General features: G+C 36.9%; 1 protein-coding gene across 12 annotated transcripts in view; it reads right to left on the reverse strand.

Annotated features, from left to right (window-relative positions):
- Positions 1-18,140, reverse strand: part of LOC106065710 (coiled-coil domain-containing protein CG32809-like) — a 139,022-nt gene that overhangs the window by 51,276 nt on the left and 69,606 nt on the right. Inside the window, exon 1 of one of the 12 annotated variants that reach the window (XM_056020576.1) lies at positions 16,496-17,071. The exons of the other annotated variants lie outside the window; for them this stretch is intronic. Within the exon in view, the coding sequence (XP_055876551.1) occupies positions 16,496-16,570 (75 nt within the window). The 5' untranslated portion in view covers positions 16,571-17,071. Of the gene's footprint in view, positions 1-16,495; positions 17,072-18,140 lie in introns of those variants that run through there. 12 annotated transcript variants of the gene reach the window in all.

Consider the following 18,140-nt stretch of genomic DNA (forward strand, 5'->3'; position numbering starts at 1 on the left):
CAAAAAGACTAGCTATGGTTTTTCCGCCACCGATGAAAATGTCATATCCAATCTCCTATAGACAAAATATGTACAGAAAAGTGAGAGAGAAAAAAAAAGAATTCTTTTTGATAAAAAGTCACTAAGTGCAAGTGTTATAAGGTCATCTAATATCACGAAAGTTATCAAATCATTAAGTTTCAGGAAAAACTATGAGATCATCTGGTGTCATGAAAGTGATGGCACAGCGTGGCATTTATTTTCTATTTTTGTCAAAGAGTGTCTTCTGTTTAGGCAACACTTATCACTAGATACACTCTAATAAGCGGGAAAAAAATTCATAGCAAGACATGAAATAGAATTATTGAAACTAAAATATTTATAAGGCAACGTCCCAACATTAAGGAAGGCTGGAGTTGGATTATATCACGTGACGTTTCGGACCTATCAGTGACGCGGACAAAACCGTCGTCTGCTTGTGAGTTCATTCATGTTCTCTGTCGTCTGCTCCTGTCTCGGCCGTCAGCTATTGTATTTGGCTTCAAATTAACTGAAACACTGCATTCCTCATTAATTTTCGGACTCGAAGACATGCCCTATTATCAGTGGCGTAGCTAGGATGGGGAGGAGGGGGGGGGAGAATTTAAAAATCCCCCGCGCCCCCATTTGAGGGAGCCTCCAATGAGCGTTTTTTACATTAAAAATTAAATATTATACAAAATCTAGGGCCCCACAAAGAGGTCAAGCCCTACCGGCCCCAAAACGATGGAAAATTCCTAGCTACGCCCCTGCCTATTATTATTATTAATTGAAACACTTAATGCAAAGTAAAACATATTGAGAATGGAAGTCAAAAGTGTGAAATCAAAAGATCGACCGGAAGAAGTTCTCAAAATTTTCTGGCATTTCGATCTAAATTCATCAGAAACCATTGAAAAGGATACAAGACAAGAGGTTTCCGGACCAACCAGGCCAGAAGGAACAAAGAACCATCAATGAGAGCAGGTGCAGAACTAATGTTATTTAAAAGTATGTATCAGCTTATCAGCTTTAGGACAATTAATATTAATCTACTTGGTCAAAATACTCCCAAATTGTTAAGAAAAAAAATCAAAACATTTTCTCGTATTTAGAGTAAAAAGAGGACATAATGTCCAGTGGTCATAGGTTTGAATCTACCCCCCAACGGAAATGTAACACTATTACGTTTAAATCATAAAATAGTCATGGATATCGATCTACCTTTTGTTTTTTTGGGACGCTTACACAGCCAGGTAAACGTGTGCAGAATACATAATCATGTGTTGTTTTTTTTTAAAGAATAAAGGCTTAGGACATTTTAAAAAGTTTAATGCATATGACACAAAGGCAATGAACTGCTGATTATAAAGTACTGTTTATGGCGCTATTATTGATTTTCGTACTAGTGCACTGTGATGCCAAGACTATAAAATAATATATTACATTTTAAAATAGTTGGCATTTGAAATATAGCTTATAAGTTGTATACTTAAGTGGATTAGCCTTAGCCTCTGGCGTCTGTTTCAGTGCCAATCAACACGTTGGACATAGCGACAATGCAACACGTCCCCTAGGGTTGTTTTTTTTTTTTAGGCACCGATCTAAAATTTCTAAACTCAAGTCCTGGTCATTCTTCTTTGTCAAAACTCTTTCACTCACGCGTTATGTCCCAAACTGTCACACACACGCGCACGCGCGAACAGAGCCTCACGTATTCTCGAGGGCTAAAAAGCAGCAGAATTTAATGGTGAGCCTTGGAGTCTTGTTGTTATGCCACCGCACTCTCCCCTCACCATAGCTCGCGCTTTTTTTTTCCCTATTCTACTCACCCTCCCCCCTCTCTTGTCTTTTTGCCCCTCATCGATTGAGTGTTTCGATCCTGTGCCTCCCCAGTTCTCACCTCCCAACCCCCTGTCTCCAACTACTCCACCGCTCACTACGCCATGGAAGATTTTAAATTGGAACTCTTTTTTTTTTGTTTCGGTTTAAATCTCTTCCCGTTTCAGGGTGCAATTTAGGAGCAATGTAATAACATAGAGTTATGAGAGGGCAAGGGAGTTATAAGAGGGCATGAGGGAGGGGAGTAGGTCGGGGGAAGGGAGTAGGTGGTGGCCAAGGAAGGACATGGGAGCTAATAGAGCAACAATGATTTTGTCAGATATTTACAGAATGTGTAGGAACGTCACTGACATTTAGCTTGTCACTGTCAGATCGGACAGATGCCACGCGTTGTCAGTCACACGGACAGCTAAGTGTGATCTCATTATGCCGCCCTCGTGAGGATACATGACGAGCCCGGGAAGGGTGGAGGGCGTCAAAGTCATCGCCCTACTGCCAGGGAGCCGAGAGCACATGTGTCACTGCTGTGTGCTGGTTGGTGTGTACGCATAAAACGGAAGTTGCTGGCACGGACATCGCTTTGCTTGTTACATGCATTTCAAAGGGTCTAACTGCACAGTCATTATTTTTTAAACATCGTCCTGATGTAACGTATAACAAGTCATACATGATATCTTAACTCTTTCTCATCCTAACCGACGATACCAGCGTTGATTCCACCAGAATGTGGTAAATATTTACGGAGAGAAAGAGTTAAGTTACTCGGTGGTCAGAGTAAAAGATTCGGCTAAACAATAAAGAGTGACACCCACCCTTAAACGAAAGCTAGTCAAATCAACGTTTTTATTGGAGTTAGGAAGAAGTTTGGCGGATTAAACGTCCAGTTCTTAAAGTAAACAGTGTAGCTGAGTCTACCTAGAACTCATGGTTACCAATATTTCAATTTAGTTAGATGCTCTACAGTTCCCGTTTAAAAGGTAAGCCCACTTCACAGAGGCTTAAAGACAATCAACTGCATCTTTGTTGACCACATTGCACTATTGTTAACCAAACTGTACCTTAGTTAACCAATGACAGGAGCAGGCTAAACTTCTTTCTTAAAACCTGACGGATTTTAAAAGGTCTTACAGGAAGAAATAAAATTAACTTCAGAGAAAATGATTTAATTAATGCTGAATACTTAATGCTTTTATAGATAAAAAGGATTGAACGCAATTTTATATAAAGAAACGAATAATGAGGCAGTCATAAGCATCACTTACAAAGGATGCAATGTGTGCAAGGAGATATAAAGAGCCGTTTATAATGAAAGCCAGATGCAGACAGAGAAATGCAAAGCCTAATTCTATTTCAAGGATTCCAAGGGAAGTAAATCATTAACTATAATCTTCAGAGGGTTCAACAAAATATTGAGCGTTGAGACTGGACTGGGGTGGCTCTTCTGGTAATGAGCTATCTATATGTCAAGGTAAAACTTCAGGAGTTGGAACCAGAAGTCGGATGAGTTTGAAGGCAATAAGGTTTCAGTCCCTTTATCTCCAAGCCTATCTGCCTACAGATTGACACCTGTGGGGTGTAGTTACAGATGTACTCATTACCCGAGGGCTAATTGAACTGACCTGAACAATACCTAGGATTAAAGGGGCGGAAGAAATGTTTACGTGTCGGAGGATCTGTGGGTAGGACACTAATCTATTAATCTACTAATCTATTGGCACAGTGAGATGACAGAGTGACCAGACTTTCAATTACTGCTCTGATACAAAGGTTATTAATCACGTGTTTTGACCCAAGATAATACATGAGCAAATCTTCCGGGAGGAACAATGATAAAAGATAAATGCTAGCAGGTAAGATAAAAAAAAATTATTCGTGATAATGCAAATATAGCAAAACAGAATTCAAGTGCTTTATGACTGATTTTAGGCTATGTACTGATTAACTTAAGAGGGTGACAGAGAGTAGAAGAGAGTGAGTAGAAGAGAGAGAGTGGAAGAGAGAGAGAGAGAAATAGAGAGAGGGTGAGAGAGAGAGAAGAAACAGGAAGAAACTTATGAAGAAAAAAAAAAAGAAAATAAATGTATATATAAAAAAGACATGTCAATAGAACATGCAACTATATTCAGATACTAGTCACGAAGTTCTAAGTCAAATAAATAAATAATAATAATAAATAAACGAAAGAAAATAAACACTACTAATCCAGGTCACGGGGTCACGCAAACTATAAACCGTAGAATTTCTTCACTCCACAAAAGAACCACTGCTACAATACAATAAACTACACACGGCGAAAGAGAATGATGTCCAAATAATAACAAATACAATGCTCTACAATCATTCACATATCTGGAATCCCTCTCTCCAAGTCTCAAAAATCAACTTTCTGGTTTCGTGTCAAAAGATACGAGAGAAGGGGAGAGAGAGAGAAAAAAAAAAGGCGAAGGCCAAATTTAGCATCACACTTCTGGAACATGGAAATCTTGACCAAAAAAAAAAAAAACCCAGCCAAGTATTGGAATGACAAAACTACTGGTCGGTTTGCAGGGGACAGCACGTAACCCTTGGCTATAGGGCCGACACACCAAAGATTCCAGCTCAGATAACTCACTACCCTTATATCAGCGCCCCACCCTCCCTCCCATTTGCAGAGGCGTCTAATAATGACCAGGAGGCTTGCAATCTCCACACGAATTCGCCCCTCTTGACGGTTTGAGAACCTATTTCTTGCGGCTCCCCATGCGCCCTCACCCTCATTCCTCCCCTTCTCATTTATTTATTTTTTTCATTCTATCTTTTGATGGCACTCCAATATTTTTTTTCATTTCGGGAGGAACCGGAAGTGTTTATCACGTGACAGAGTGTAAATATGGAGGAGTTATTGATGCCGGAGATGAGCTAGTGTTTGTAAAAACAAAAAATGCGGACAGTGATGTACTGGAACCAACAGTGTGAGTTAATATGGATCCAGGCCGCAAAACGTTTTTGTTTCAAATCTGTCTTCAAGCTTTGTTGATGTTTACTTTTTATTTTTGATGAGATGGAGTTTCACAGCTGCAATTATTCATCAATAAATAGTCCGAACTGCGGTCAGATAAAGCTACAGGCTTTCAGACCTTGCGACCTATGTGGGCAGACGATGTAAAGCCAGTCTGTTTAAATAGGCTGACGGTTAACGAGCATGTCACGTGGCCAGCCAACGACAAACCGCCTGTACGTCAGGTACCCGTGGGCGCCCTTACTAAAAAATCCTGAAATTCAAACTAGAGATCCCTCGGTTTGGAAGACAGCCCTCAGACACCACGCCCCCCTTAATCCGAACTGTATAGTAGGCCTACTTTGAAAATGTTTTTTTTTTTAATTTGACTTGAAAATGTTTCATTTTATTTTTTATTTGAACATACAGTATTTATGTATTTCTTTTCTTCTTCTTGCTAACGCTTACACCCTTGAGATCGAAAGATTTGCTCTGTAAACTGTCAGATATGTCATAGCAACAAGAAAAAAAAAACAGCCTTTTGTTGGACTTCTATTTAATCACATGATCTGTATAGCTCAGACAGCGAGGAAAGAACTCTTCAAGGTGGACTTAGTTAAATACACATTGAAATAAAACAAGTCAAAATAATGATGATCACGTGATTGTTGTTTTTCTGTCCCCCCATTTCCTTCTCAAACCTAAATAAAAACAACACGATTTTGTGATTTCTATATAGCATCTCATTGGGAATATAAATGGAAGAAACTCGCATCATACATGAGACCTGAGTCACTGTCTACGTGTGTTCAAATGTGTTATTATTATTTCAGTTCGGGATAATTTAAGGCTTTCTGACCACTATTATTTCGTATTGATTATCAAAAACTGTTAAGTCCAATCCAAACAAGGCTGCTGTAAGGGTGAACAGCTTTATAAACATTGATAACAGATTTAGAAGATTTGAATAAAGCCTCAGACAGTGGAGACTAATTTTAAGGAACTAACATGTTATTGGTGGATTATTTTTTTTTATAATCTTTATACCGTGTCTGAAATCATTGAATTTCGAGGCTGAAACAGAATGAAATGTTAGCTACCCCTGATTGTCAGCGCTTATAAATTCAATTAATATTATTTTCAGTTTAAGTTCATTTGATTATGCTTTCTTTTTTTGTATAAAACTGCAGCAACAGTTTATGACTTGTCTGAAGCTGGGGTAATGTGAGTAACTAGTGATGCAGCAGACATACTTCAGAAGATACTGTCGTCTGCACTAAAAAGAACTTTTTGAAGTTTCACTTTTAAAAGAAAATTGTTCGTATTAAAGATTTTCACGATACATTAAGCAATGTCAAGGACGCTCAACTTTCATGTCGCCTGCTAAATAAAAGCCTCTCACACAGAAGCGCCTAGAAAATTTGATTTTGCAGGGCTAAAAATGCACCAAATGCTATCATACAAATCTTATACAATACGTCCATTATTCTGCATACCGGATACACCAAACTATTTATAGTTTTCCCGCTATTTCATGAAAATCTCTAGTGCAAACAAGCAAGCAGCCAGTACAAGTCATTCCATGATTTGTCCATCTCGAATTGAAAAAGTAGCTCATACATGTCCAAGGGTTATACAAACATAAACAGATTTCCATTTACACAGAATCTGGATAATTCTAGATCTCAACTTAGGTCGAATAGTACATACAAGTGGGGGGGGGGGACTAGCGACTGTCAGTTGTTCATTGCACTGTTTTAATACTCTGTACAAAGTGTGCATGCATTGTCTTAATTCATTGACATGTGTCTTCCACTATTCAAGTGTAGGATCAAATAATTAAATTTGCAAAAGCGTGTTTGTGTTTAGTGAATTCTGTACATGAATCCCCGGCTTAAGGTAGTGGGGTCACAAATTTCACATCTAGAACATACAGATCACACTAGCCACGGAACAATGGGTGTTTAGATCAACAAATAAACCCTAACGGAAAATAATATTAATTGAATTTATAGATGCTGGCAATCAGAGGTAGCTAATCGAAAATGTATAGGTGGGTTTCAAATTTTTTTATTTTATTTAATACAAACCTATCAAATGAAAAAAAAAAAAAAGAATAAGAATAGACACAGAAAGAAGAAAAACAGTTATCTTTCCATGACTTTTTCATTGAGGGTTAGAGAGTCGGCGTGCGTGCGTGGTGTCCCGCATGGTTGGGCGACGTAGAGAATTATGTAAACAGAAGATACTTTTCTAAAAAGACAATACTTCCTTTATACAACTTATGGAGCGATTGTTTCTCCCTTAATAACTCATGAATGTTGGATTAAAAAAACAAAACAAAACAAAAAAAACAATGGAGCATTTTTAACCTGCCACATCTCCCCCTTTTTCCCGCCCAAAAAGAATTGGTTAAGGGAATTATAGATCTACTATACTTTATAATAGGGGGCGCGGTGGCCGAGTGGTTCTGACTCTAATTGGGGAACGTAAAGGCGGTTGGTTGTTGAGCTGGACCTGACATGCTGCTTGCCAACCGTTGACCATAGAAACATCGTCTGCTTCATAGATGGCAGGGTCTGGAAGGGAAACTCTACTTTTACACTTCATAATATTCCAATGATATGCCTTTAGATCTAGACTTGGAAGACGAGGCGCAAACATTTTCCTGAACATTGATTTATTAAACTCTTCAAGGAATGCGAAAATACCCAAAGACATATAGACCATTTTTAAGATACACATTTTTCCATCCATTTTTTTAATTTGTTTTTTATTGTATCATGCAAATTGCCAGAACATTAAACTTGCGTTATTCTCGTGTGCCCAACGAGCTAGTAATTCTTTTGTCAGCGATATACATCAACCGTTAAATTTCTATGAACATCGTTAGAGTCATTTTTGAGATCATCCTCCAGACTGGTCCGATGCAGATTCCTGAAGGTTCCATTATCCAAGAAGTTCTGACTTGAATTAAGATATTGTGATAAAGCAAACTTTGTACAAAAAAAATATTTTAAATATAGAACAATGAAATTTTAAAATGTAAATAGCAATAACCAATATTTGTACAAACATTTTTCAATTAAAATTACAAATTCCTTAAAGTTTGTATTTAAAACTGTACACATTGACCTACCTAAAAAAAAAATATCATTTTTCTGTCTTTAGTGGGTTCGATGGTTAGGTAGTATGTCTTTGATATTAAACAATATTTCTATTACTATTATTATATTTTTAGGTTAATCACTTTTCAATTGTTTATGATTTAATACTTGTGAATTATGAGAACTTACAAATAAAAATATTTTTTAAAAAGCCCACAAAAGAGGCGAGATGGCCCATAAAAGAGGCACATAGAGCCCAAAAAAGAGGCCTAAGGCCCAAGGATTCCTATGATGATAAAGCTAAAATTGAATAGCGCAAATTCTGAGGTTTCCTTTAAAAAAAAAAAAAAAAAATTCAATGTGTTTTACCTTCTACACGTGTAACATTCGGAACTGGACAAAGTGTCGCTATCACCCATAAGCGAGTAACATGTTCCCCCTTGACCACTGTGGTGGTCTTGCGCTATAAAGCACTCAAACATTGCAAGATCAGTGCAAACAAATTAGCAGCTCTACAAGTAGATCTACAATTCAAAACAAATCTATGTTCAATTAATTGTAAACGTATGTTGAGTCGTGAGAAGTATCCTATAATCTAACAGATCGACAATTGTTGATGTGTGCGAGTGTGTGTGTGGTTACGAATGTGTGTGTGTGTGTGAGCACATTTGTACACCGATATTTGATACTTTTTTACTAGATTAAGTATTTTTAGGAACATCCTTTTCCCGGCGCCCCAAACCCGAACTAATGCCATGGCAGAAAACGCGGAGGTACCCTCTGACGGCACTTCTGGTCATCTCTAAATGTACGACCTGCTTCCTGATCAATAGAATCTTTTTTTTTCTTTCCACGCATGCGCTAACTCTAAACGACCTCGTCGTCATCTAATTTTTTTTTTTTAAGTTGGGGGAAAAGGGGGGGGGGGAGAATTCGACGGGTCGCCTGACATCATGAGCTAAAAATAGCTTGCAATGGTAGAACTAGTTGAAGAACTGTGGGAAATTGCTGAGATCATAGACGACCTTGACTTTCGCAAGCAAAAAAAAAAAAAAATTAATTAACAGGCCTGCATGGCGGTGTCTACGGCCCTGGAGCTACTTAATCGGAGATAATCTGTCACTAATTCGCGATCCTTTCAAACCTTTGGAAATAATGTATATGAACGAAAAGGTTGCGAATTTGAAAGATTTGGGGATAACAAGACGAGCTCCACTGAAAATCCTGAAGGCTTTATTTGCTCTACTTGTGCGACACTATTTTGAATAAATGTCTAAGGCCTACCGCTGAACGCGGTATATAGGTAATTGATGGGTTAGCTAATTAGCATATCTCTCCAAAAGGTTTATGGGAAGGTAACCGAAGGTAGTGTGTTTGTTGAGAAACAAGGACATACTAAAAAAAAAAAAGGGGGGGGTGGGGGTGATTCAACATGTGAGATCATTGATCTGGCCACGTCACTCACACAGAAGTATTTGCTATTCCGCCCTGTAGATCCTTAGGACAACATTTAAAATCGTGTACAATACAGGTCAAATTTTGAAACAAATAACCCACCATAAAAAAAAATAGCTTATAAAACTAAAATTATAACAAACATTTCTACGTATAATAAGCAATACAATTAGGATTTCTATTTGCAATATACTGGTAGCTGTTGAGAATACTTTTCATAAATCTATCTTTAACAAGAAAATACGTAGCAAATACTTAAAAATAAACAAGGACAATAACTCATGTATACATCTTATATAGCAATTCATTTTCTGTATTAAATGTTAGATATAAAAAAGTACATTTATTACCCCGCCCAATCCCCAACCTCAAAGGATACAAAAACTCTTGGTGAAGCAAATGATTGGCCTTTAGATCTAGACCTAGCAGACGGTACGCAAAATGTTCCTAAACATTAATGAATTAGACTCTTGAATGACTGGAGCCTACTTTCGGAAATACCCGAACATGTAGAGCCTGTTCAAGGTAAATATTTTCTAGTCCTCTAGCCAAATTTAATTATTTTAATTCATTTTATTTTCTACTTTGAAAAATGATAACGGTCAATCTCGAGTTTTCCCAGTGTGGCCAACAAGCTAGTCATTCTTTTACCAACGGTATACACCAACTGTCCATTTTTTTTTTAGGGAAAATCGCTCAAATCGTTTTCGAGAATTGAGTCCACCCACCTTTTACCCAGCCAGAAAGTTTCACTTTGAAAGTGTGACTTGGGTGTGAGGTATTATAAAAAGCGTATCTTATCTAATACAGAGGATGTTCATTGAAACTGATGATGACAAAAAGCAATCAAGGAGAAAGGTGTCCAGCACAACGGCATCTGAGTTCCCTAAACACAAATACCGGAATAAAAGTCCATCTGGATTCAAACTCAAGCCCTCAGTGTGGAAGCCAAGCACTTTACCGCATACCACATTAATCTGCATATAATTTATACATAATTATAATTAGTGTAATTAGACATCTCTTTGATGCCCCCCCCCCCCGAGAAACTTGAAGATTTTTTGTTTTTTTTTTCGAGACGCTCGACATGACGGAGAAACGGGGGGAACACTGGCACGCCTTGGACAATAACTGGGCAGCGGGAAGAAGAAGGTGATGCGATTGAAAGTGACCTAATAATGAGCTTTACTTGCCAGGGCCGAGAAGGTCTTTCTTTCATTCATGGACGCCCGCTGCTGAATCCCCCCCCCTTTTTTTCACACACACACACGCGCTTTTTTTTATATCGCCAAGTCACATTTTATCTCCGCCACATTCCTAGGCGACTGTGGATCAAGCCCTAGCAGTGCAGTACTAGTGTCCACCGCTGACCCATGTCCTTCAAATAAAATAAGCTTCACTTTGAACATCAGCCCAGTACAAACATATTAAATTATTGCAGACTAGAAAGTTGATTCATAATCTGTCATGTCTCGCCATGGAGAACATTCAAACGCACACAAAAAAAAGGGGGAAGGGATCGCGGGGTTGTTTTTTGACCTGCTGACTCGAATGGAGGATCTGACCAGGTAAACAGTCAAACTTTGGTCAGTGTCATCACAAAGGACACTCCCAACTGTCAACAAACACACACACACACAAATCCAGCAGCTTGAATTCTTAAAATACTTTTCGCCTAGACCGCTTTTAATATAAGATATAATTGTTTTAATATGTGAACTTAATTTTCTTCCTGTCTTATCTTATATAATACAGACGTTACTTCAAAAAACAAGACGATTACGTCCGACGCGTCTTGCATCTAGTCATGCATGTTAACCAATGACTTAAAGACCAACTGAAGAGGTTTTGGGGTCAGACGCGGAAACCGGTGTTATACTTTTTTTTAGATTCATAATGCTTAAAAAAACATACATACGAAATTTTAGACATATATTCTTTGTAATTATTTAGATATAAGCAATTTAATGTGAGTTTTAGGGACTATTAAATTTCACAATCTCGAAGCCATTCGAGATCAGTATTTCCCAGACAACCAAGGTCGATGACGTAGTTTAAGGGAAATTAGGTCAAATTTTTCAGTTTATGGCTTAGCGTATTTCCCTATTCCTTTTTACAGGAATGCTAGTTTCTAAAAACAAAGGCGACTAAAACACGCCAATTTATAAAAAGTGGATGTTAGAGTTGGGGAAATTAGGTCAAATCACGCAATTTATGGCTTTGCATGTTAGATCTACTGTTTGTCGGCTTATTCTTGATCTAGTCAAGCGAACAGCGTTTCAGCCCACGCAGTACCGCGAGCCTCAGTTCACATGTTTCGTTTTAGTCAAGTTACGCAATTTATGGCTTATGTTACTGCTTCAGGCTTATTCTAGATCTACTGCTTTTGATCAAGAGCAGAGTTCTTTTCTCAGATCATTAATGATGTACGAAGTAGACCTAAATTTAGATCTAAATCCAATTAGATGAAGTCTAGATCTAGTAATAGTAGTATTGGATATTTAGAGATAAGACCTATCTATTAGATTTTAGACTGATCCGATCGAGGTGCTGGGCCTAGATCTAGAAAAACAAAGTTTAAAATTATATACTCTATCTATACACTTAATAGTGATTATTAACCTATAGTCGTCCCTAAATAGGCCCAATATGGGAAAAAAACAATTATTACAATGTGAATGTTGAGCTCATTTAATGTAGTTATTGTAGTATACGATTATATTTAGTTTTAGTTTGAATCTAGAGTCACAACCCCGTACAACACTAGGCAAATAGCTTTAACTTAAACCTTAACTTAGACTTAAAAGCAGTCTGATTTAGATCTACTAGTAAAAAAAGTACTAGATCTAAATTTCTAAAAACTAATCTATAAGGCAAAAATTAGACCTAGATCTACCAATTCTATAATATTACTAATATACGAAATATGGATTTTATTACACTCTTATTTAAATATATTCGTACCGTATATTCGGGCCTATATACTTACATAGTTCTATAAATATATATCTAAGATAGTTAAGTTAGCAAGTTAATCTGTAACTGTAGGTAACAAAGTTTTAAATTGTGTTTAGACTTAAAATGAAAGAGATTATCCTACTGGAGAAGGAGTTGTTGTTTTTTTCTTTTCTCTGGGAAGTCAGGGAAGTGGAAAATAAATTATAGTATCAATATAATGTTAAGTAATGCATATAGGCTACTGTTGATGTAATTATGCAACTCATTTTATTAAATTTTAGTAACCCAATTATTGCCAGTTAATCACTGAATATATATATTTTTTTATCGTTATTAAAAAATGCAGAGCTATTCATAATTTAAAGTGTTTAATAAATAAGGCTGGCAGTTGAGTCGAAAGATTAATGAGAAATGCAGTATTTTCCATGGCTACGCAGCCCCAGCTGCAAACTAGATATTTTGCCGTGTCCAGCGAAGACATAACCATATTCAGCTGGTGGTCAATTTAAATGTTCTTTACGACGTCTACGTCTTCCCTCATCAGTGGATTTTCTTTTGGCCTCTAATATGTATTCCACGTTGCAATTTCTAATAAATAGCATCATTCGAAGAATGAGATCCAACTTATTTTTAAAAAATGTAACCCCTTTACAGATCAAGTCATCATTGCAATGGACATTCAGATCTGCATTAACATAAAAATGATCAAAATTTGAATAGGTTTCGAAACGCAGAAAGTTGTGTGGTTTGCATTCCGAACTGTCTTCTCTGTGGTCTCAGGTTCAAACATTGACCACTGCCATTAATTAACATCCTGCTGGAGTTTTGGGCTATGACTTAATAATATTAAATCCTGATTCGAAACTTTGTCTAAACCTAGCAAGTGAAAAGGAACATACTAATTAAAATAATGTTGTGTGTATAATGAAGAACTCTATTAAAATGTGATTTTGTATTTCCATTTATTGATATTTATTATATAAAATAAAATTGTAGAATGTTTCTGTGATTTGTATTTCCAAAATGATGAAAGATCCATCTAGTAAACTTGTCTGTATGCCACATGTCATATATGTTTTCTGTAAAATAGATTTTAAAAAATGTATTTATTAACATTTATACTTAATTATGTATACATATATAGAACTAGTGGTTATATATATATATATATTATATATGTTATACTGATTATCTGATCTAACATCAACATCTAACTCTTATTGTTCTTAATAATAATAAATTAGCCTACTCTACTCTAGGTCTAGGCAATCTAATATATATAAGACCAGGGCCGGTCTTAAGCCACTGCCACCTATGCGGTCGCAGTGGGCCCTGCACTTTCATAGGCTTCGTGCTAATTCTAGGTGTAATAGTTAAATTGCAATATATATATATATCGGTATATATAAAACCTGGAAATCTCATAAAAATCTCCTGAAAAATAGACAAAATTGTGGGTGTCATTCATTCCGGAAAACGCTAATCCTACGCACGATAAACGAAATAAGATATTGTCAGCTTTCATGTACTAAAATGTAATAATCAGGCAAATTTTCACTTTAATCACAAGTTTCCATACTTTATTTACTTTAATAGAGTGACTGGCATTTTAATATGCCATAGGTTGCAAAGTTCGTAAAGTAAAGTTAATTTGATCGTAATCTTGTACTTAGTAAAGATTTAATAAAATTCAAAGTCGAATTTTTTTAAAATACGAAATCTTAATTTTCACTTATTATCCTTATTCCCACCCAGACTAGGCCCCGCGCAATCAGTTTCACATAGGGCCCCGCAATCGTTAGGACCGGCCCTATTTAAGTTTAAGACTTAAAGAAATGTCACATGTGTTTAGTAAAAATCTGTATTTTATATTATCAATATAAATGATGACTTATTATTTTTTTAGATCTAAAGTTTAGCCTTATTAATAAGTATAGTAAGGGCTAGAAAAGAGTATAAATATATTCTATATAGATCTAGATTTAGCTTAGGCTTTAGGTTTAGTCCTTGGCTATTATAATATTATATTTATATCTATGAATAATCTTTATGCTATTGCTAGGACACTACTCACTAGGTCTTACTATTACAAACTATTACCAAAAAATGTTGGCGACTGGGCTTAGACTTAACATAGAGGCTAGTCTAGATTACTCTAGATCTACTTAAATTAGTTAAATCTACTAGTTTATAAACTATTACTAGTACTACTAGTAGTATTACTAAAATTAGTACAATAATACAAGTCAAGTATTTATAAACTCTAGATCTAGTGAAATCTAGTGAGTGACTAGTAAAAGTGTTAGAAGGCTAAGAAGGCCTAGCTAGAATTAGAGATATAGAAAATAATATAGATAGATCTAACCATTTAGTTTATAACTATTAGACTTAGTACAGTCTAAGTATAGTATACCTAGACCTAGTCCTAGATGATCTACTAGTACTTGATGATACTAGAGACTACTACTAGAGTAGACTAGATCTAGAATCTAGATCTAGTAACAATCTATTATCTAGTGACTAGTCCTATTATAATCTATCTATAATTATATTAATTCAATAGTCTGCTCTAGAATATATTTTGAAAAAGTAGAAGAGTTCTCTTCAGGGCATTTTGGTGCATCCCATGATAAGTATCATTTAAAATTGTTGGACAGCTAGATTTAGATTTAAGTTTATCATCTGGATCGCTATCAATAACGTATCCAGCCATGTCTATTTTTATTTACATTTTCTCAGTCCATTACAATACGTCACTTCCGGTTTCGGCCATTGAAGCTGATTTTCAAATCTCGTTATTTTTTACACTTTCAAATTACTTTTTCTAATATAAATACGCTTTTCTAAAATCTCAAATTTTTAGAAACTAACTTTGATGCTATCTACTATCTAAATCAATCGCTATCTCAATTTCGAAAAAAACCTCTTCAGTTGGTCTTTAAATTCTGCCAAGTCATTGGTTTTCCTGGCTGGCTCAGGCAACCCATTCCATGCTCTAATAGCACTAGGGAAGAAGTAGCATTTGTAACTTTCAAAACTGATGTTGGATCTAGAATAGAATCCTAGCTATAGATCTCTAGCCCAAATTTAAATTTAATTATTTTTGCTTGAAAAATGATAGCAGTCAAACTAGAGTCTTCCCAGTGTGGCCAACGAGCTAGTAATTATTTTCTCAGCAATATACACCAACTGATAAATTTTAGAGCCGTTTTTTTTTTAGATCAGTTTTGAGATCAGCGTCCAGGTTCCTCCGCCCTAGATGAAGTTCTGACTTGAATAGAGGTATTGTAAAACTGTTTTAAAACAAAGTCATAGCAAAGACCTTTCTACTAAATTCCAGCTGTGGTTTCCCAAGTGATTTGGTGGGGAAACTGTGAGTGATAGAACGTTGAAGGTTAAAGGTACTGATTTCTTTTTAATTAATGAATGGATGTGGGCCTTACGCCGATGGGCCTTATACTGAATGAGTCTTACACTGGAAGGGCCTATGGAGGTCAAGAAACAAGAGTAATTTGTTAAGTGGCTAAGGGATGTTTCAAACGTTGCCCCATACCGTGTTGTTGCCTCATACAAAGGTGATGCCCCCATACAGTGGTGGAACCCCTTACAGTGATGTTGCCTCAGAATGAAGTGATGCCCCCATACAGTGGTGGTGACCCTTACAGTGATGTTGCCTCAGAATGAAGTGATGCCCCCATACAGTGGTGGTACCCCTTACAGTGATGTTGCCTCAGAATGAAGTGATGCCCCCATACAGTGGTGGTGACCCTTACAGTGATGTTGCCTCAAAATGAAGTGATGCCCCACAGTGTTCAACAGATTCAAGATATGTGAAGGTAAAGACGTAATGCAACCTTAGGGCATCACAGAATACACTTGTTGATCTCAAAGCCTATCGTTAATCTTTGACTCCAAACACATCATTGACAGCGTGTGCTAAATGTAGATCTATTTCTGCTAATCAATGACTCATATCTCTCTCTGTCTCTCTTTCTATCACAATCTCTCTATCTATCTCTCTGTGTATATGTGATAAGTATCTCACAGCTTGTTTGCCCAGCACAAAGTCGCAAACCCTGCTACACACCTACACACAACAACCACAGACGAATGCGGACTGACTTATCGATTATCTCTAGTCCCGTGTTGGTCAACTTACCTCCCTTAAGTCTTCCAGCGAAGATTGCGTGGAGCCTCTTGAGTAGGGAGAACACGACCTTTGAGGCAGATCCATCACTTTATCCAGGACCTCACAACACCAAACAGAAATCAAAACTTTATATCCATTGGATAAAGAATCTAATCCATGAGTTGAAATTCGAATCGCATTTCTCCTTTACACGAAAGAACAGGCACTTGTTATAAAACAACTAACAATTGTTACACACGATTGAATGCCAATCAGTTGCGATGCATTCTTACTGTAGATAAGGGGGAGATTACACCACTAGTTTCAGGAGCAGATTTCTGCACGCAGGTAACTCACTGAAGCTTAAAAACCCAATTACACACGCTACCCGTGCCTTCTGCAGTTTAACTGGACTATTTTAGGTGGTGATGTTTTTTTATTCTTTTTAAACGACCCAAAAAGAAAAAGAGCAAGACAAAATAGTTCTAGATCTAAACATAGAACAAACACCTGCCAAGAACGTGTCTCATTTGGCTGCTTCGCTTTGTTTTAAACTCCTTTCAGAAAACTGCAAAATAAAATTCACCAGATTTGACATCTAGTCTAGATCTAGGCCTAAAGTCTAAATAATGAATAAGATTCTAGATCATCAGGTGTAATAAATCTAGTCTAGACTTTCTCTAGATATAATTTCTATGTGACTTTTTTTGTATAAGTGGCCAAAAAATCACAAGATTAATTTCTTTAATATAGACTAGATATAGATCTATAAGTTATGTACTAATTACAAACGGTTTTGATTAAGAAGGTAGATCTACCTGTTGCTACACCGGTACTTCACAAGTTCTATTAATAGCCTACAAGTTTGGTAAGACATATCAACGGTACACTAAAAATAAAGAAACGACACGAGAAATCGAAGAAGTGCCTTGCGTTTGTCTAGACTTCCGGTCAAGCAGACGACACACGCAATTACACACGGTGCACACCTAGTTGTCTATTTGAATGTGTCCACTGTGTGCCAAGCAGATGACACACGCAGTCCAAACTATAGATATGATCAAACACATGCGATTAAGATATGTTAGATCTACATTGTATGTATGTCCAGCTCTGACTACAACACCGAACCATGGCACAGTAAAACTTAACAAATGAAATGATAGATTTCTGCTCGTATAAGTCCTGGGCACACCGGGCAGGCGACACAAGACGTTCGATAGGGAAATGAAATACCAATGAACAGTCCCCCACCCCCTTTTTTTTTCTCCCACACATACACACAATCTCACACTACCGCTCCTTGATACGAAAGACTGTGTGTGTGTCATCACTGAGCCGGACAGTATCGAATACGTAACGGGATCAGAGATAAAAAAAAAGACAAGGGAAAAAAATCTCTCGCTCATACGTACACATTATAACGTTTGATTCGGACGTGTGGACTTTAGGGGGGGGGGAGCTGATGACGGGTGTGCTATCTTGACTAGTGGCCTACGAGGTGTGTAAGTGGGAAAAAAATAATGGATAGGGTGAGCTATAAATAATGTATCAAGAGTGTCAGTAGTCTAATATAATGCCAGAGAGCTGTTCTCTGAGTTAGTGTGAGAGACTCGTATGATTGCAATAAAATGCACGCAGCTTGCATTGTTTCACACTAAGTCAATAAAGAAGA

This window comes from Biomphalaria glabrata, chromosome 1 (assembly GCF_947242115.1).
Source record: "Biomphalaria glabrata chromosome 1, xgBioGlab47.1, whole genome shotgun sequence".
NCBI lineage: Eukaryota > Metazoa > Mollusca > Gastropoda > Planorbidae > Biomphalaria > Biomphalaria glabrata.